This window comes from Rutilus rutilus (assembly GCF_951802725.1).
Source record: "Rutilus rutilus genome assembly, chromosome: 1".
NCBI classification, from domain to species: Eukaryota; Metazoa; Chordata; class Actinopteri; order Cypriniformes; family Leuciscidae; genus Rutilus; species Rutilus rutilus.
In genome coordinates this window covers 54,011,500-54,033,080 of record NC_140209.1, presented here as the reverse complement: position 1 = coordinate 54,033,080, position 21,581 = coordinate 54,011,500, and the positions used below count along the sequence as shown (strand labels likewise).

Below are 21,581 nucleotides of genomic sequence, written 5' to 3'. Positions count from 1 at the left end.
GCTGACAGAAGAATGTCTTCTGATCTGGAAGTTGCAAAATGAGTGGAAGTTGTTAGTTGAGAGAATAGATCTGGTGTGAGATGAGCTCAGAGTCTGTGGGAATGAACGGATGGTAATTTTTTTTTTTTTTTTTTCAGAGTTTGTGGTGCTTTTGTCAGAATCAGGGAGGTTTATAATACCTGTTAGCATTCCCATTCATCTCACTGGCAGCTGCTTGCTCAGATAATACATGATTTTAAAATATGCCATCTATGTTCAAGGGAGTTCAGTTCAAATCAATTCAATAACTCACCTATAACATACTGATTTATCACCAACTACTGGAGTAAATATGTAATTTGAACGAATCAGTGAATGAATCTGAACAAATATCTGAACTAGGAGGATGAATCAAAATTATGTAAATGTGCAAATATGTACAGTACCTTTGAAATGTTTGAGGTCAGTAAGTTTTTTTTTTTTTATAAATATTTTTATTCAGCTGATAAAGGATGCATTAAATTGTTTAAAAGTGACAGTAAGACATTTATAATATTCAAAAGATTATTTTTCAAATAAATGCTGTCCTTTTGAACTTTTTATTCATCAAAGAATCCTGGAAAAAAATGTATCACAGTTTCCACAAAAATATTAAGCAGCACAATTGAAATATTGACAATGATAATCGTGTGACGGAAGACTGGAGTAATGATGATGAAAATACAGCTTTACCATCACAGGAATAAATTACATTTTAAAACATATTCAAATAGAAAATAGTTATTTTAATTTGTAATAAATAAGTTTTTATCAATAAATGCAGCCTTTGGTGAGATTTTGAATGGTAACAGGAAAACAACGCCATGATGATGCTGATTGGCTAATGGCACCACAAGAACACACACAGTCCCATCAAAGTTAGCAGACAGAGAAAAAAGATTTAATCCAGATAAAATGCTAATTTTAAATTAGCCTGCAGAGTTACAACATCTACCAGCAATGCTAAGCAGCTAAACCTTGACCATTTGTTTTTCATATGCTAAATTATAAATTAGGTGTCAAATGATGAAACCTCCACGAAGTTCACCACTTTGACCACTGTGTATGAGAACAATATGGCATTCTCATAATAGTGTGTTATGCATTTTCGCCCCCAGGAATGTTAGCTCTTGACGTGGTATTGCATCAGCTACACATTTTTCTTTTTTTTTCTAATATTTTCCCAGTTTGTTTTTTGTAGGTCCGTCGAGGACTTTGGTATCCTGGGCAGCAGATTATTGATTTGCCACAGCTGTGCATGCGCAGGAAGTTGCACACGGGCAAAGAATGTTTACTTCCCACAAGCCTTCAGATCTCATCCTCAAACATTGATTTGAGCTTGACTTTTTCCATTTTCCATTTTCAATCAGTCTCCCTCCAGCTGTAATGAAGCATACACACTTCACTCTCCAGCTGATCCGAAGAAACTCCAAATGTATCAGATTACAAGAATCAAATATCTGTGAACGACTGCTTCTTTCTTAGCGGGATCCCTCAAGACACAACCAGATACGAATATTAATGCTAAAACATTGAATTCAAGCAGAAGTGTTGTTTGGCATTTTCTCGGTTTTTGGGGCATCTTTGAGTCAGGATGTTATGTGTGTGCGTCTCAGACGTCACATGCGTTCCTATGGGATCGGAGCACGTTTGAAGGCGCTTGCCGCTCTTTGTAATGCTGTAGTAGACAGAGTTGAGAGCGGTTGTACAAAAGCTGTTAAAGTCTCTCAGTGTACAGTTCCACTTCTCCCAGCACTGCAGGCTGAGATTCAGCTGAATAATGCACTCCCTCCTCACGAGGGTCTGCGAGAAGAAATTTCTCTTCCAGCTTTTACCAGGTTTTTAAGGCTATTTTTCTAGCTTAAGTCCGATTCTCGTGGACATGTCTGCGCTAGTCCTTAGGACACCCCAGGAAACCCTGATAACGGACCGTCTGATGGAAAGCGCTGTACTGTAAAATCACAACCTTCAATCTGATTGGCTGATATTCACCTCTGGAAGTAAGGGAACAACCGTTTTCTCAGCAACCTGTCTGAGCAATGAGGATCACCAGTGGCATCAAATCTATTTCTAAGTGTCTTTAACTACTATGTACTAGTTTTTAAACTAATCAGTACTTATTGTGTACCTACCTGTTTTTACACTGTATTTATATTTTAAAATACCTTAATGTAATCACACTGTTGACCCTTCCCTTACACCTTAAACCTAACGTACCCATACCACCAAACCCGTCCCTAACCTAACCTCAAAAGCAGCAAATTGGGTAACACTTTATTTTACAGTGTCCTTTTTACATATGTTACATGTACTTACCATAGTAATAACAGTAAATTATGCATAATTACATGCAACTAACCCTCAACCAAATCCTAATCCTACCCTAACCCTAGAGTAAGTACATGTAGTTGCTTAATATTACTCAGTACTTAAATATATAATTACACTGTAACAATGACACCTTAAAGGAGAACTCGGCAACTCTAGCGAACTCTTGTCACTTCTTCGCTGATTTTCCCTTTTGTTGTCGCATGTTTTCCCCACGAGCTCCCCCTACAGCTGTGGGGGGGCATATATTTCACAACACGGTCGTAAAAAACTCACTTGCGGCGGCCTCCTCCCCCTCTCTACCGCTGCTCATGTGCGTTTGTTTTGATCGGAGCAAGCCAACTGTATCGTGTGGAGCTATGTCTACCGAGGTGGGTAATCTGGTAATACATCATACATGCGTGTGTGTTTATGTCGAATTGCCGTAAAGCAATTCGTGTTTCGCGCTCGCGCTCGTTCTCGTTCTCGCTTCTCACGAGACTTCCAATTTCTATCTTGCCGGGACGGTAGTCCCCAAGTTGCAAGGTTGGTTTTCCGCCTGGGAACGCTGGGGGGAGTGGGGAAAGTCGATGGGATCGATGAAAGTCAAACTTGGCTCTAAAACGGCATGTAATTAAAAATGAACTGTGACTGTTCGCTTTCCATGTCAGTCTCTTTCTATGGAAGTGGGTAGTCCTTGACCTGAATAAGTTGTAATAAAGACTAAACGTCATGTCAAAAATCTGGCTTCGTTAACACTTTGTTCCTTGAATATGTGTAAAAAACAATCATTTTGTTAACATTAAATCTCACAGTATGATGTCCTAAGCTTCAGGCTTAACTGTGATAACAGAAAAGGTTTCTGGCTTTTTGACTGCCACACTCACCGTGCCGTCTCCCTGCTGAACTGGCCCTTCCCCACATCGTTGACGGCACACAGGCGGAACTGGTAAGAGCGTGCCGGGATGAGCCCTCCCACGATCACGCTGGCGGCTTCTGGATCGATGTTGGCCAAGAGGACGGTCCATGGTGCGTCTGTCACCAACAGAGACATTGAGAGTGGACTCTGGAGCTGAATGATGAGTGAGGAGTGATGAGAAAAATACAGCAGGCCAGAAAACTCACTGTTCTCTGACACCTCCAGGGTGTAACGGATGAGCGGGCTGTTCCCGTCAAAGGCCTGGGCCCAGGTCAGGTTGATGGTTCTTCTCTCAGAGCTGCTGAGGGTGGCGATGAGGTTCTCTGGAGCGTGAGGCAACTGCCTGCAGAGAGAGAGAGAGAGAGAGCGAGAAAGTAACAAAAAGTGATCATTAATCATTCACAGATTTTACACTGCATTTCCTTTCTGTTCAAAATATACACGACCATTCAAAATTGTAAGGTCGGTAAGATGTTTTAGAAAGAAGTCTCTTATGCTCACCAAGGCCGAAACAGTAAACTGTAGTATTGTGAAATATTATAACAATTTCAAATAACCTTTTCTATTTGAAAATGAGATGTATTCCTGTGATCATAGCTGAATTTTCAGCATCATTATTCCAGTCTTCAATGTCACATTATCCTTCAGAAATCATTCTTGTTTCTCAAGAAAAATTTCTCATTACTATCAGCGTTGAAAACCTTTATGCTGTAAATTATGTTCAACAGAAATAAGTTCAAAAGAACAGAATTTATTCGAAATAGAAATATTTTGTTACATTATAAATGTCTTTACTGTCACATTTGATCAATTTAATGCATCCTTGCTGAATAAATGTATTCATTTCTTTAAAAAAATGTACTGACCCCAAACTTTTAATGGTAGCATACATGATAAACTGTTTTAGTACTGTTTACACTCACTTTATATGCAAATCGTTTGCAGAATAAGTTATTTTTCTGCTATTTTGCTAATCTGCAAACGATTTGACAACACAAATGCATAATTGTTTGTCATGTCAATAAAGCAAACCAAACTGATGTTGAGTGAGAGATAAACAGAGTTTTTATAATAAACGTTGTCTCTCTTGTTTACATAAATGTTGCCTCAACTGCTTTGCCAATGCACCATTATTTATCAAGCAGATAAAACACAATGCACTTCTGTACTTGAAACAATGAAACATTGATAAAAAAAGAGTAAAGAGGAAAGAGTAAAGGAGAGAATTTTGGATGTTTTGTTTACTATTCATTGTGCATTCCCAACAACCTATTGCCTCTGTTCTTTAAATCCCAATAGAAAAACAAAGCTCACAGATAAAATCCAAAACAATGTCCAAGAGGCAGTGAAAATCGGTAGCTGAATGTGAATCTATAAGGCGAAGCACACAGAAAGTGGGTAGCTGGCTGGGCGTCACTCTCTTTGACGTGTACCTGACTCTCAGGTGAGCGCTGCGGGAATCGTTGCCTCCCACAGAGGTGACCTTACAGGTGTAGGTCCCAATGTCCCCCGACCAGGTCTGAGATATATGCAGGGTGCCGTTGGAGTCGAGACGCAAGCGGGGACTCGATTTCACATCAATAGCCGTTCCACCTTTTTCCCAGATGTGCCTGTCAACAACGGAGGTCTATTTACTTCTTGTTCACAGCAACAATACATGGAAAAACTTAAAGAACACACACACACACATATATACACACACAACAGCACATTGGCCTGCACACATATGCTCTCACACATACACATCAACACTTCTTAATTGCAGCCACATCGTTTCCCCCATTTAATCTCATCTGTCTTGCGTTTAATTAAAGTCTCCATCTAAGTTATTGCTTTGTTTACATTTCATCCATTTTCCCTGATCAAATGAATAACAACAGCCCAGCAGGTGACAGTTAAATCAAGTCTTATGAGACTGAATGTAATAAACACACAGGACAGGAAGTGAAGGAACAAGCTAGTGTTGATCAAAGATGGAGTGTTAGATAAGGCAGAGAGAGAGAGAGAGAGAGAGAGAGAGAGAGAGAGAGAGAGAGAGAGAGAGAGAGAGAGAGAGAGAGAGAGAGAGAGTTGACAAAGACATGGATAGGATGGTCGAGGCTGTACCTGATTGTAACGCTGGGGTCATGGGTCACCCCGCAGGTCATGGCTGCTTTGGTGCCCTTGATCACGCTCTGGTCCTGAGGTGGATTAGTGATTCGCGTTCGAGCTGCACACACAAATCACAGTGTAGTACCGTGATCGATCACATTGATTTCAACCTCCAATTTCTGTAACAACCATCCCTTGTGAAAAAGAAGTATATTTGGGGTGTTTCCTACAAGGAAGCAAGGGAGGCAGTGCCTCCTCAATAAAAAGAGGGGGGGGGGGGGGGGCTATTATAAGCAACCTATATTGCTTATAAATATTTTTTAAAAGTCAGCCAACTCAAAGTCATGTGGTGCGATCGTCAAAATTATGTGGTGAAATCAACATGCAGAAACAAAACAAACGACAAAATAAAACAAAACAAAAGACAAAATAAAACAACAAAAACAAAACAGAACACACAAAATAAAACAACAAAAACAAAACAGAACACACAAAAAAAAAAAAAAAAAAAAAAGATGGCACAAAACAACAAAACAAAAAACAAAATAAAAACAAAAACCAAACAAAAAAAACTCATGTGGTGCGATCATAAAAATTATGTGGCGAAATCAGCACTTAGAAATAAAACAAAACAACACAAAAAAAAAAAAAAAAAAAAAAATATAACAAAACGAACAAACAAAACAAAAAACAACACAACACAAAACACAGAAAAAAAACAAAAAAAAAACACACAACCTAACAAAACACAAAATAAAACACATAAAAAACATAAAACTGCAGACCCTCATGACTGTGCGTCAAGGTCTTAAAATATCCAATAATATGACGAATGCTATGACAAATCAAGGTTAGTTCAAGTTGAAGGAAATTATGTTATTACTTTGTAATGTACTTGATGGTTAACACATGACATTTCAGTCATTTCTAGTCACTCTGCGTGAGACGACGAGCCATACACTCACCCCACACCACCAGATCGGACGAGGCTTCGTCAATCCCACGGGAGTTACTGGCCATGCAGGTGTAGGATCCGGCGTCAGACAGGTGAGAGGGGCTGATCAGAAGACTGCCAGACTCCAGCAAAGTGAAACGCGGCAACTGCACAGAGCCGCTTGCCAGAACCCGCTCAGCTGTGCAAAGACGGAGGGATGGCGAAACACAAGGGAGAGAGAGAGAGAGAGAGAAATGAAAATGACGATCAAACAGACAAGACGGTCCCCAGCTCATCAGAACAACGTTGATTGGACACTTGATTTAGCCGACATCCCTAAGCTTCCATAGAAACATTGATGTCCGAAAGTCCGAGACACTGATGGGTATCTTTCTCTGAGAGAGATGACTGATTGGAGACTGACCTTTCTGCCATGTGATTGCAGGTCGCGGGGCCCCTGAGGTCTCACAGTGTAAAATGATAGACATGCCATCAATCACGGCGCTGTCAGAGGGGCCGGCCGTGATGTTTGGGGCGATACCTGCAGCAGAGAGAGAGGCTGGTAAGACAAATATGCACATATTCACCCAAACACACACACTGGGGACTTTCCATTGACTTCTATTGTTGTCTTATTGAGCTAATACTATTTTCCAACTCAACGTCTACCTCTAAACCTAACAGACCCTTCTGTATTTTTAGATATTCCTGAAGACATTTAGTATGTTTATAAAAGCAATTTTCTTTGCGAGGACTGTTGGCTGGTTCCTAATTGCAGGCGACTTCTGGATTTATTGTCGCTGTAGACAAAATTGAATTGTTACGGAATGATCTGGAAACATATTCTGCTGCCGATTCGATCCAATCCATCCATGTACGCTCCAGTCCAGTTTTACTTTCATCCTGGACATATACTGTCTCTATTTAACAAGTGTAATCACTCAAAAAAACAACTTCAAAGTTCATTACATTAAGCATTAATGCTTTCTTCTAGGCCATGTTCCTTTCTCACCACATCGCTCTGTTTCCCGCTCTCTGTTCCAGTAAATGACTAAATAAAACACCAGATATGCTCTGTAATATCCACTGATACACAGTAGCAACTTTGCTTGGTTTATTAAATATAGTAAACACAGATGGATTTACAATTCTGCTCATTAGTTTACACCCCCTTTGAAATAGGAGCCGGTGAGTTTAAACTTTTTTAATTGGATGATTGAATTGGACATGCGAATATCTCATTTAGCTTTTAAAGGGCACTATTGAATAAAAAAAACAAAACAAAAAAAACATTGTATTTCAATCATAAGCAACAGTGAATGTTTTCCCTCAAATGTCCCTCAAATGTCCTCAGAATTTCAAAATCATACAGTCACTGTCATTATACAAGAACAGTTATTAATCATCCAGGTAACAGTATTCAATATTAAGATTCAACGTAAACAAACTGGTTAATTTGTGTAAATTCAGTTAATATTTTGTCTAGTGGACAATAATATCTATTATGTGAAACAGCTTATTCAGGACAGTAAAATAAATATATAAATATAAATAAAAATAACACGAAAAACATGTTAACATTTAAACATTAAAAAAAATTATTCATGCCTTAAAATAGCTTTAATGTAACTCTACACCCTCACTTCATTTAGTATGAATATGCTAATTAGCCCCGCCTCCACTCACTCACACCAGCTCGGACTATCTGATCCACTCGTTGTAAACGCTACAAAATGGCGAGTGGACATACTGGTTTCAGCCATATATGTTTAAACCAGAAACTGATTCAAAAGAAGAAGTGGAAGAGTGAATTATGAATCAGAATGGTAATGCATTTTATGTATCGCTCTCTACAATGTCGGACCGCTCTCTACAACGTCAGATACATAACAGTAATTAATATGATTAGCCTTTCCCTTGACTACGTTATCAAACAGCTAATAATGTGTTGCTAATGTTACACAAACTATGTTCCTGATCTCAGAGTCAGACAGCTGCATCCTTAGAAACACTTTGAACAACTCAGAACGTCAGTGGAAGACATATAGTTTATCATAGCATCGTTAAATACATCATATACATAATTCACCCGCTATATTGCTAAATGTACACGATCAACAGCAAAATATACCGGGACAACCTGGCTTCTCTTGCATCGCAACAGTTAATGATATGCTAAAGCCCACTCACACGTTGACCTGATTGGCTACAAGGTAGTTTGTGACGTCAGAAACACAAGTGATTTCAAACTGCGTTTTTGAGACTGTCTTAGTTGTTTTAGTTTTTTTTATACTCAGCAATGGTGTTGACTTATGAATCTGCACATGGTTTGTCTTAAAGCATATTAAAAACACCACACAGACATATAGTCAACATTAAAAATTAGATTTTCACCACAGGGGGATTTTTAATATTATTACCTTCTTGCATATTGTGCTAAATTATGAGCAATACTGTACATTCTATCCCCCATTCATAACCTTAAACCACACACACACACACACACACACACACACACACACACACACACCAGAAGATCTAAATACAAAAATATATGAGCCATTCTTCCCTAACTTGACCAAATCAAAGATGTCTTTTTCAAGCTGTCTATTAAGCATTAAATAAATGGTGGACACAATAAAGACCTGTCCAGTGCACACGAAAAATCCATTATTCTTAGGATCCTTCCCTCTTAAACTTGGAATAATCACTCTTTTTAATCTTTCATTCTTTCTGCAAGTAAAAGCTGCTGATAAGTCACAGACTTTATAAAATGACACATCTGACAGCAGATAAGGAAGAAGATGAATGTAGGGGAGAAGTGTAATAAATGAAGACAAGAGTTATTGACAGGCCCAGATGGTGCTTTGACGTACTGGTGACAGCAAGGTACGTGTTCGTCTGGATCTCTCCCGCTAAGTTGCGAGCGAAACACTGGAACATTCCGGTGTCGTCCGGGAGCAGTCCGTTTATCTGCAGACTGCCGCCCACCAGGACTCTGTAACGAGGTGTCTTCACGGGGCTTATGGGTACAGCATCCTTATACCACACTATATCTGGCTGAGGAACACCTGCAGGGGCATAGGAAGAGGAGTGTTATCTAACACATCCACACGCTCACGCACACACACACACATGGACAGACGCACAAACTCACCACGAGCTTGGCATGGGATGTCTACCACCTTCTCCATCTCAGCAGTTATGTGTCTGTCGGGCTCCTTCACAAACTGAGGATGTTCTGCACAGAGTTCAGTTGAGTCAGTCGTGAGAATACTTGACCAGACTGAAAATCATACCGTTGTTGTTGTGTTTTAGAAATTCTCTATAACACCCACCACCTATACTGTATATGGTTCAGGGTTTAGGTAAGACTTCAGAATACTGTTCTGTCGTTAATGAATAACTTAACAGGAACAAATGAGCAACACATTACTAACATTATAGTAACTGCTTTTAACTAACAAGAAACTCTGATTAATGAATTAGTAAGTAATGGCGCTCAGTTGAATGATGTAGTTCACTATTAGTTAATCAATAACTACTGTTTTTTTTTTCATACCTCCCAGAGCTATATACAGGTTCATAATTAACATGAATAATGCATAATGTATAATTAATTTTAAAGTGAAAAACATGATAACTCTCTAGTAATGACTGAAGTCATTGTCACAGTATTCTAAAGTGAAGATCACTAGTAATGACTCAAGTGTTATCATTTACCAATTTCTAAACCTTACAAAAACCCTCTAAAATTGCTAAATAATTAGTCATTCCTTCTGAAGGATTTGGTAATACATAGAATTAATTATACATTATGCATTATTCATGTTAATTATGAACCTGTTTATGGTAGTTCTTAGTAGTCCTCTGGGAGGAATGAAAAAACAGTAGTTACTGATTAGTTATTTACACATTTTTCATGGAAATTATTTTTCTGAAATGTTTTCGTTGGATTTTCATCTAACATTTTTAAATGTTACTAATTGTTTCAGAATGTTCAAAGAACTTTCAAAAGTAACATTCTTATAAACATTTTAAAACATGTGACACTTTGAATGTTCAGAAAAGATTCAGAAATAATGTTTTCATAACTGACTGAGAACGTTAGCCAAACATTTGGAATCAACCTGCGAAAAAAACAACAACAAAAAAAAAAAAATCAACCCACGGCAACAACTTAAAATTAGCCCAATTCCTTGGGAAACCCGCTGTCTTGGCAACACTGGTGTTAGCTGAAAAATGTACGTAATTCCTACAGTGCTCTATAAACAATGTTGATTGATTGATTGATTGATTGATTGATTGATTGATTGATTGATTGATTGATTGATTGATTGATTGATTGATTGATAAAAAAAACCCGGTCCCCTTGGACATTAAACAAAAACTTCACCACAGAACTAACACATTACTTATTCATACTTCTGTGGAAAATTGCAACAAACAGCAATGACTTTAAAGATCCAAAAGACATTTGTAAAACTGGAAGTTACTGTGTGGAAAACACCTGGACAAGTTTATACAAAATGACTGACAAGCTTAGAATATTCCTTGGAGCACCGCAAAGCCCATCATAACAAAAGGCAATAAGCACAGCACAACCCAGACAATACTAGGATTAAGCTCAACAAACTCGGCAACTGGACCTGAATATCTGTCAGAAAACAATGTAGCATAGTAACCAGAAAAGAGCTGCAATGTGTAGATCTAAATGGCAAAACACTTCCCAGAATTACCTTCCCGGAGGAAGGCCAATGCCAAGATTCACCCAGAGTTTGCTCAAATCTAGGTGAGAAAACCTTAAAAACCTTTTTAGAGGAACGCCTTGTGCCTAAAGTTGAGCTATGTGAGGCTTAAAAGGAAAGCGCTCTCTTTGGTCCAACACCATGATGATTAGATTCATGATTTCAGTAAAAGCAGAACTTCTCTTAGTTCTAGGATCTAGATTTTGTTCAAAGATGTATTTTAAGCACAACGACCCAAAGCACACAGCAGGGAAGGACTTAAAAAAGGCAAATATTTTGCAATGATCCAACAAGAACTTTGACTTTGAATCCAATTGAAATCTGGTGTGTATGCCTTGAAAATTGCAATCCACGTGCAGGCACCCCGTTTAATTTGGAAGAGTTGGGGCATATATGCATGGTAATTGAGCAGAAATGAAACAAAGTAAATGTGCAAGTCTCGAAGAGACATACTCAAGGCTGTAATTGCTGCAAGAAGGCTAGTATTTACCATAAGAGATGAATACTTTCATAAATGAGTCTTTTATCTTGGAGAAATGAAAGACTGTTTTTGCATGTTCCTGTGTTGGCATTTTTGAAGATTAAAAAGAAGAAAATGATGCAAAGGGGATGAATACTTTCTGTACAAGGCACATTTCAAACACAACTCTGACGTAACGTTTGACAGGAAGGAGGAATTACCCATCACGTGCAGATACGCTCCGGCGCTGACAGAGGGGGCGCTACTGCTTCGGAGGGAGGCTTCACATTCATAGTAGCCGCTGTCACTGACCAGCGGTCCACTGATGGTCAGACGGCGGCCAAAGTCCCGGAGGCCTCGGTTTACCAGCACTCCATTTTTCCGCCATGTAATGCTGAGCTTAATGAGAGGCCTGGAGGTAAAGCGAGAGAGAAATACGGATAAACACAAGCGGGGAATGAGATATAGGAGCGGCCCGAAGGAAACAAATAAACAGAATTGAGCTTTAATAGTTTGATAGAGGTCATTTTGAGTGCTTGTGCGCACACACATACACACACGCACACACCTTGCATTGGCCACACACTCCAGTGTGACTTCAAACGTGCCCACCATCACACTGGTGTTCTTCGGCGGGATTATAATAGAGGGAGCGATGGGGTCTGCTGGGCCGCCAATGTCTGAAGTGAAGCAGAAGTATATAGGCAGGAAAATCACAAATGAGATCTCAAGAGTTTATCCTAAATTGGTTTGGCTTGCTGTAAGAAATGGTGCAAGATGTGACTCAGGATGTAAATCAGCCTTCTAGACTGCTCAAAGACTGAATATTTAATAGAAACGAATAGAATTTTTTTTTATTTACACTGCCGTTTGGGGTCAGTAAGATTTGTTTAAAGAAATCAATACTTTTATTCAGCAAGGATGCATTTAACTTATCGAAAGTGACAGTAAAAACACTTCTAATGTTACAAAAGATTCAAATATTTCCAATAAACACTGTTCTTTTGAACTTTTTATTCATTAAATAATCATGGAAAAATTAAATCAGCATATTAGAATGATTTCTGAAGGATCATGTGACACTGAAGACTGGGATATTCAGCTTTGCCATCAAAGGATTACATTACATATTAAAGTATATTAAAATATTTAAAATGGTAATACAATATTACTGTATTTTTGATCAAGTAAATGCAACTTTGGTGAGGATAAAAACCTCATGCAAAACTGTACAAAATCAGACGCTAAACTTTTGAATGATAGTGTACAGTTGCATTGACAGTGTCAATGAAAGTGCTCAATTAAAGTCAACATGAAATGAACCTGATCACCATCTTTATCATGATGATTTACCGGTGTATGTTATTTCAAAGAAAATCTTTTCATAATCAATTGCCAATGAAGCCCCAACCTTCATTTCTTTCTGTTTAAATATCATGTTATTGCCCTCAAAATGTGAAATTATAGAAGTAAAATGTATTACTGAAATACATTGTACATGTTTGTAAGCTTCTGGATTTCACAGTGGATTTAAATGGAGAACAAAGAGAGACATTTGCTTTATTCTCTCGCTAATGACATTTTTATTCTGAGGAATAACACCTTAATAATCTCCCATGTGTCTAGACTTTCAAAAAGTTTAACCAAACAAGAGATTTCAATATGAACTCATGAACATTTCTCATCCAGATTCTTCCAAGCCCAAATTACGTGAGCTATACAATTAACATGAATTGTACCGCTCAACAATTTTACAGTATGTCGTCTGTAAAAGAGTGCGATCTTCTCAGTGAAAGTGTGTGATCATCCAGTGGATGGCCTCTGCTTGACCCCACTGGAGCCATTTGGGTGCCCATGAAAACTAAAACCAGAGAAACCACTTCAACAAGCAATCTGTGAGCTATAAAATTGTCTTCTTAGAAGAGAGAGAAAGACAGAAAGAAAGCAAGAGTGGAGAAGGAGATAACGAAAGAAAGCAGACATAAAGCTAAACTTGAAGCTCAGAGCACTTGTTCGTCTCTGCACAGCCCTCTCCATTATGTGCTTACTTTTATATATGTAATTTTCTGCACCCTCTCCTCTTGTAAGTGCACTGTAATACCTTCACTAATGTGCCGTGCTGCGGAATGGGTCTTGATTGAGAGACGCCGTCGACATGATTAAATGCCACGCAATCATTTGTTAGCTTCTGGAAACCTTTAGCTGTCCATTGATTCTCTGCCCTCAATCAGTGATCTCTCTTCTCTTCCGTCTTGATCTGATTACCCTTTATTTGCTTCCCTTTCCATACGTAGACCCCTGGATAAGAGTTACAGTAGGCCATGGTCTCACAGAGGGTCTTTATGGTCTGCCTGTCTGTTTCATAAATCTGTTTTTGTGGGGTCTATTAAAGAGAGGGGCTGTTTTTTTATGAGGGTGATTAATCACCCTGTCATTGTGGCACTGCAGGACCACAACTATCATACAAAGCTCCATGAAGCTTCACCACTCGCCACATACTCACAATCTACAGTGCAGCGAGTTGGGGAATATTGATCCATGAAAAGCTGGAGTCTGAACCAATATGTGCACTATATTTGGTGTCATGCACAGCCACTAGGGGGCGATGGAGATGTTTACTAATGAACACGTCAATTCAGCTGTTAGGCAGTGTGAAAAACTCATTTGCAAACAATTAAGATGGTCAAGCAGTTAGTGTAAACGCTCCAACACATTGTGAAGTGGTGCTTATGTAGCCATTTTGAGTCCAGCTCGCATCTATTAAAACCTATTCTTTATCATTTCCTGTTCTCTCTCAACTATTTGTATCAATAAAAGAGGAAAAAGACCAACAAAATTAAGCAATTTTTTAAACCAGAGGTCAACCTTTTTCAAAGTAAACACGTTTTAAAGAAATGATATATACCAAATATTCAAACATATTATTGGTTTACCTGAATGTCATGTGAGCATTAGCCGACATCTGAGAGCCATGAATATGCAAAAGAAGACTCCTGGACTGGACATCACAAAACTTGCATAGATTCTTTATTCAGAACTCACTTTCTACATTCAGGAGGACGGGCTGGCTGGTCTTGTTCTCTCCGTTCTTGTCGTTGACGGCCTGGGCGTAGTACCGGCCCGCATCTGGGGCCACGGCGGAGAGGATGACAAGGGTGTTGTCCAGAGTAAGGGCTCTAAGACGTTCGAGAGAGAAAAGTAGTCACAAAACCATAAAGCGCAACTGCAACCGGCATGCGAGTAAACAACTCAAACACACAGGGGCGTTGAGCAAAACAGTTTCCGTCCAATAGGCTGCGATGGTAATGTTATTTGCATTGACGACTCGAGTGGATAAGTGTTTTAGGATTGATGGAGCTAAAATGCAGGTCATGCGCGAGTGTGTGTGGTTAAATGAGAGTCGACACTTGGAGTGCAGCGAGATTAGAGCTTGTGTATCTGTCAGCACAGGCCTGATCAGCCCAGATTAAACTGACTCCGGCACAATTAGAGTGAGGGCTCTCACAGAGTCCAAATCAAATGCACCGCGGAATATCAATGCATCGAAGGAGCAACAAACAAGCGGCAAACAAATCGTATGCTGTCAGGCCCTCTCACCATCATATAGCACCATTACTGCCGCTTGAGAGACACAGAGAGAGAGCAAGAGAGAATGAAGGTCTGAGCAGCGCCGCTGGAGCCTCAGATGTTTATATAACCCCTGCCTCAACGCTCAGCGTCTCATTGGGGATTCCTCATATACTCCAGCTGAAAAACCGTGTCTGAATGTTCTCCAGTCAGTGCGGTGGGGGAACACAATCCTAAGTGTCTAAAGCCCTCACGTCACATGTGACATACCGGACAATCAGCATGAATTATAGATCATCAAACATGCCAGCTGTTTTTTTCAAGCCTCCTGCTGGCGGATGAGGTAAATTGATCTCAGGTGATTACCGAGACCTTTCTAACATGGACTGTGCACACATATACACAACACACACAGGGCGCAAATTCTGTCAATCATCCAAGGTCATCAATAAAGGCCTTTTGTCCACTTTGTCTAATTGGCTCCCGTGTTGCCGGCTTCCTCTCTAGCCTTCAATCCCGTTTAGTCTAAAGTCAACATGGGTTCTTATTATAGCAGATTTTTCCAATGAGAGTTCCTGCAATAAATACTCCTGGAGTGTTTCTGGACGTTTTGGAGTAATTATACAGTAGCACTGCACTCTTTTTCTGTAAGGTATAAAAGCCCTTCTGTGAGAACCGGGGCCATTAAGTTGACTCTGAGCAAATGAAGAGAAGATTACATGCGGCTGCTGGGGGGGATCTTGCGTCCGTCTCTAAACCAAGTGATCCCGGGCCGCGGGAAGCTGTGGATTTGTGGTGGGAATATCAATGCCGCATCCCCTTGGGACACCACCTGAGACCGTTCACCCTCCACAAAGCCTTCCATGTCTGAGAAACAAAGAGAAACGGAGCAAAAGAAGAAAAAGGAAAGTGAGAGGACAAAACAACAACAGGTACATTGTGAGTCATTTGACAGAAAACACAAAAGCACCAATCTTGTGATAGTGATTGTGATTCCACTTGGTAACACTTAGTCCTAACTTGTGACACGTTTCTATTATCAGCTTTCTGTATGCTAATTTGTCTGTTCTAAATCAAAGCTGAATGGTGCAGGAAGCAACAAAAGTGCCAATAAAATGTTTGTTGGAATCCAAAACCCAAAGCATTACATTATGGTACGCTAATCATTCCACACTGTTTGCACTAAAGGTGCCTCAAATCATCACCACTTGCCTGTAGGTGCGGTCACATTTACTGTTGAACACATGATCAGGAATTATACGTGAGAGTGAAGGATTTCCCTGTGCAGATTTCGCAACGAGTTCAAGTTGGTAACATGGATTGACCATGTTGGCCAACAGAAAGCTGCTTGGTTTGAAAGTGACTTCTATGAACGGTGTTTCATGCAACAGACAATAACCTTTTTGCTCTTCAAGCTAAATTTTGCCAATGTGCCTGCATCATTAAGTATTGTATTAGGATGTGAAACTTACAGGCGACCTGGAGTTGTGAACTCCTCTGCATCAGAGCTCCCACCCTGTTCCTGACAATGCATCTGTAGAAGCCTGCATGGGAGCGGTCCAGTGATGAAATTACGTACCTGGTGAAAGAAAATCGGAATTTTATCAAGCACTCTTTGCTCATGTCATACTCAAAGAATGAGAACTTGCAGGAAGCCCAAAGCAGTGGCTATAACAAATGGCCATTGATCTAAAAAAGCTATTTATCGGTCCATAATTAAACACAGTTCTAGCTTCTGCTCAAATGCTGAGCAACACTCAGCCAGCTCAGGGTTTTTATGAGTAACCTGTTGAAGTAAGAACCCTCATCCACAATACAGACAGGAGTCCTCAGGCAGCCCTGATGCTGTGATCAGCAAAACACAGGCGATGCAACACACACGTCAGATAGAACAAAGGAGAGAAATATTTATGTGGATGTAGGTTGGATTATGGACTGGGGCCTTGTACTTACAGTGGCTTACAGAGCATCAGGCTGGATGACCCGCGACCATCAAAGGAACACCAGAGGGTTTGGTGCATACAGTGGAAGCTGACCACTAGTTGACCCCTTACAGCATACAGTACGAATTGACTACTATGGTCTCCTTAACCACTGGCAAAATGGCCTTTAAAAAAAAAAAAAACTTGGCTACCTATGCAGTATAAAGGTGATTTTTTTTTTGAGAAAACAAAGAAAAAAGGCTGTTGTCTTCCCTTTTGCCAAATAGGTAGGAAAACTTCATCATCCATAATGCACTGGGAATGTTGCCATCCGAGGCCACTCCCACCAGTCTGCTATGGATACGCCTGACCAGTCAAATACTGCCTTGCTTTAGAAGCAGAGGTGTCAAAAGAATTCACATTCATTACTCAGGTAGAAGTATAGATACTAGGGTTTAAAAAGACTTCTGTAGAAGTTGAAGTATCAACTCAAGCTTTTTACTCAAGTAAAAGTATAAAAGTACTTGTTTCAAAACTACTTAAAGTATAAAAGTAAAGTAAAGAAAAAATGCAATTCTCTCTCTCTCTCTCTCTCTCTCTCTCTGACTCAATATTTCACGCGATTTGCCCCGATTTCTCCCTCGCTTACCGCATCTAGGTTTCCTTCGGAGGAGTTTTGGCGCTTCGCACAACCAAATGTGACTACAGCCTCTCACAAGTTAGAAAGACACCACAACGCCAATCAGTTTAGCGATGTGTATTCAGGAGGCGGGACTCAGATCTAAACCGTTTGTGTAATTGGCCAAATTATTATTTTTTTTACGACGACAAGCCGGAATGAAAACAAGCCGCAATTAAATAGGAGTAACAAGGCTATTTTTAAAATGTAAGGAGTAGAAAGTACAGATAATTGCGTGAAAATGTAAGGAGTAGAAGTAAAAAGTAGTCTGAAAAATAATTACTCCAGTAAAGTATAGATACCCCAAATTTCTACTTAAGTAAGGTAACAAAGTATTTGTAATTCGTTACTTGACACCTCTGTTTAGAAGGAAATACTTGTTAGCAAACGTTTAGTCATAGTGGTGTCGATCTGTATTGTTCCCGGGTGCAAGAATTCAAAGAGTAAACGTTTAGCGGGAATTAGTTACTTTTAGTTTCCAGTGAAGGATCCAGCGTGTTGTAGGCAGCGGCTAAAGGCTGCAAAGAATCGTAAAGATGGAGAGAAACTTACAAAGAAAATCTGAAAAACCTCAGTGTTTGCGACGCTGTTGAGTACAGGTAAGAAAGCTGCTGCCATAGTGTTCCATGTTTACCATAATGCTGTTTAAAGAGGGGTGGGGATACAAAAATGCGAAGTATAATCTGTGGTTTTCACGAAAGCCCTGGAGCTGTCAAAAGTCCAACTTTTGCTGACATATAAACGTGAATTTCTCTGTCCAGGTAACACGGAGAACGTGTAGACATTGTTCATTTACATACTACCGACATTGTAACAATACAAAGTGAGTTGAAAATCTGCAAAGTTATACTTTAAGTGTGAACTAACCACTAAGGCCCCCAAAGATGGCATGAAATAAAAATTCACCTTATTGATTTTCTAAATGATTTTCACTTTAACAAAAAAAAAAAACTGACCTAGTAATGTTAATCAGTCATAACTTTAAGTCCATTTAAACGCCGCCCCTTTCTTACAATCGATTTCAAGCTTCAATGCAACAGATTCAGATCTGCCTCCATCTAATCAACTACTGATGAATAGAAGTTGCCGCCCTACATTTTATCTTTTTTGATAATCAGTCTGTTTCACTCAGATGTGTGTCACAAAAAGGAAGAAATAATCTGTTACTTCTGTTTAATCGCAATTTATGGGTTTTACAGTGGTTTATTACCACAAATGCCAGAGTTCATTGGCACATGCAGTGCAAACTCTGACCACTTGGGGCATTTTTTTTTACTTCCCAAATAGGGCTACAATGAAAATAAATAAATTAATTCATACAAATTTTACAGCAAAAATCCACATCTGAATGCTTAAAGGGATAGGTCACCCAAAAATGAAAATTCTTCATCTTTGACTCAACCTCAAACCTGTATGACTTTCTTTCTCCACTGAAACACAAGAGTGCATTTTTTAATTTTTTTTCTATGAACGTCTGCAGTCGTAATTAGTGATTAGTGATGCTGTTGAAATAATATATATATATTTTTTTTTTAACTGGGCCGTCATCATAAAAACATGAAGTAGGTAAGTGTGTTTTTACTCCTCCGCATGGCCTCAGTCACGAGCGTGTGACAAGACCTATTAGTTTAATGGAGTGATAAAGAGAGAGCCGAACAAGTGTGCAGTAGTGTTTTAATCCAACCAGTCAATGCTGTCTCATTTTTACACCACCAGCTCTTTTTCCAATCCTTTAGTTTTCCTGCATTACCAGTCACAGGTTTAGTCTAACCTGCTGAAGTGAATTCAAGCTTTTTCTTTGATCGGTAAATGTGAGGAATACAAAGAAGAGAGCAGGTCCTCACTTCCTGAAAAAACAAACCATGCAAACACACAAACACACACACTTTTCAGTGTCTGAGAGGTAAGAGACTGCTGGGAAGTTTCAGTCACCAGGGATCTTTTGGATATGCTCTGTGGACTGCGTCGGAAACCGCTCCTATTGTCTTGACTGACAGGCAGAAAACCCGAAGAGAGCAGGAACCTCTGCAAGAGGCCAGAAAACGTCTGACTCGACCCTTTACTCAGAGTAAGCACTGCGGGTAAGTTAGACTTTAGCTTTTAGGAAGTCTTAAAATGCAAAGTCAAATATGAAAGAATCCTGTGGTCAGCAGGTAAAAAGAATGCGAGCAAAGAATACAGCTCAGTCCTCTCACTGTGACCAGAGAGAGAGAGAGATAGAGAAAAAAAATCACTTGCTTTTTAAATATAAATATTACACATAGCTCTCAAAGCTATCGAAAATAATTCACAAGCTACTCGACTACTTGCTTTTGATTGATAAATCCACACTGCCTTCACCAGGGATACAACATTTATGCAGAATGCATAAAACAAAACATGGACGACAGGGATCGCTCAGGAAATACATCTTATTCTCATTTAATGTGAGCTGAGAGGCATGAGTGTGATTTCATGGCTGCAGAGGGAATGAGGCACTACTACAACTCAAGAGGACTACAATCCACAAACGCTCGATCGTGACTCACCAAAAAACAAAGGAGACATCATTTAAATAAACACCTGAAAAACTGAATGAAATTTGTTGCAATTGAAACTGTGGTTAATGTTGTATTTGTGATGGTGATTAAGCTGTCAGAAGGATACATGTGTGTTTCTTCAACTACAGTCAGGAATCTTGGTTAGTTTTTATTCAAACTAAAAGATTTCAATTTTGTCTCTTTGTTATATGAAGGTCACATTAAATTGTTCTCGGATGCTTTTTAGCCAGGCCTTGATTTTATTTTATTATTTTTTTCTACTTTTCAAGTGCCTTTTCTGAATAGATTGTATTACTTTTCTCCCAGACCCACATCTTAAAATATGAAAATTCACACAAAAAATTAACAGTTGCATTGTATTTTTTAGATGTCAAACTGTGAAAAACATTTGTGTATTTAGGAAGCATAAAATGCTATAGCTACACAAAAGAGCTGTTTGATTTATTCCTAAAATGTCATTTTTTGGAATAAATCGGACAATCTCTTTTGTGTAAATGTCAAAAAATAAAATGTCATTTCCTTCACCATTACTATTTTTACCACCAAATGTTACTAAATAAAATACATTTTTTGAGATGTGACATCGTGCTTGGAATGCACTTTCAGTGTTAGACTAGTGATAGTGTGAAAAGTGCATTTTCTATATGTCCAAAACTTGCAGAAACACTCATACAGCAGTGATAAGTTGGGAAGTATCACCTGTACTCCAGGGAGAAACGCGTCAACTCTGTACCATTGTAAAGCCATTTGAACTCCAGGGGCCAGCTGCCCTCAGCCATGCAGGTGAGAACCACACGGTTCCCTTCCAGGTGGATCTGGGTTGCCACAGGCTCCATCTTGAAGTAGGGTGGTACATCATCTGGAGGGAGAGAGAGAGAGCGAGACAGAAAGAAAGAGGCTTAGCATGTTTCACCCAAGTAGGACATGTTCCTGGATCAACATACTTGTTATTCCTGAGACAACATTTCTATCAGCCAATCCGATATAAGGGTGAGATTTAGAGTCAGGCTTAGGGCTGAGGTTACATTTACATTTGCATGTATTTATTTTAGCAGACGCTTTTATCCAAAGCAACTTACAAACCCGAATAATACGAGCAGATTAATCCAAGGGAGAAAACAATACATGTACAGCTATCATGTAGTAGTCAGATTCAACTGAGCATTAGAATAGTGCAGCACTTAAGCAGAAGTGGAAATGGAGAACAGTGAAAACCAATGCGAGTGTTACGTTCTGGTCCACAAAGAATGACGAAGAGGAAGGTTCAATTCAACAAAATTTAAGGCAGAAAAAGCAACAGTGTGTACTTAACCCTTTCGGATTTTTTTGTTTGTTTTTATTGCTCTTAGGACATGAAAAACAATATTTTTAACATATTTTTCAAAGAGATTTTCAT

General features: G+C 39.3%; 1 protein-coding gene across 1 annotated transcript in view; it reads right to left on the bottom strand.

Annotated features, from left to right (window-relative positions):
• Positions 1-21,581, bottom strand: part of sdk2a (sidekick cell adhesion molecule 2a) — a 138,354-nt gene that overhangs the window by 32,939 nt on the left and 83,834 nt on the right. The window contains exons 2-15 of the mRNA XM_084430276.1: positions 20,885-21,044; positions 16,517-16,623; positions 15,764-15,911; positions 14,520-14,653; positions 12,046-12,157; positions 11,699-11,889; positions 9,427-9,510; positions 9,146-9,340; positions 6,694-6,810; positions 6,301-6,468; positions 5,351-5,453; positions 4,678-4,854; positions 3,451-3,587; positions 3,213-3,360 (exon numbers count right to left, since the gene is read on the bottom strand). Of these exons, the coding sequence (XP_084286402.1) occupies positions 3,213-3,360; positions 3,451-3,587; positions 4,678-4,854; positions 5,351-5,453; positions 6,301-6,468; positions 6,694-6,810; positions 9,146-9,340; positions 9,427-9,510; positions 11,699-11,889; positions 12,046-12,157; positions 14,520-14,653; positions 15,764-15,911; positions 16,517-16,623; positions 20,885-21,044 (1,981 nt within the window). The remainder of the gene's footprint in view (positions 1-3,212; positions 3,361-3,450; positions 3,588-4,677; positions 4,855-5,350; positions 5,454-6,300; positions 6,469-6,693; positions 6,811-9,145; positions 9,341-9,426; positions 9,511-11,698; positions 11,890-12,045; positions 12,158-14,519; positions 14,654-15,763; positions 15,912-16,516; positions 16,624-20,884; positions 21,045-21,581) is intronic.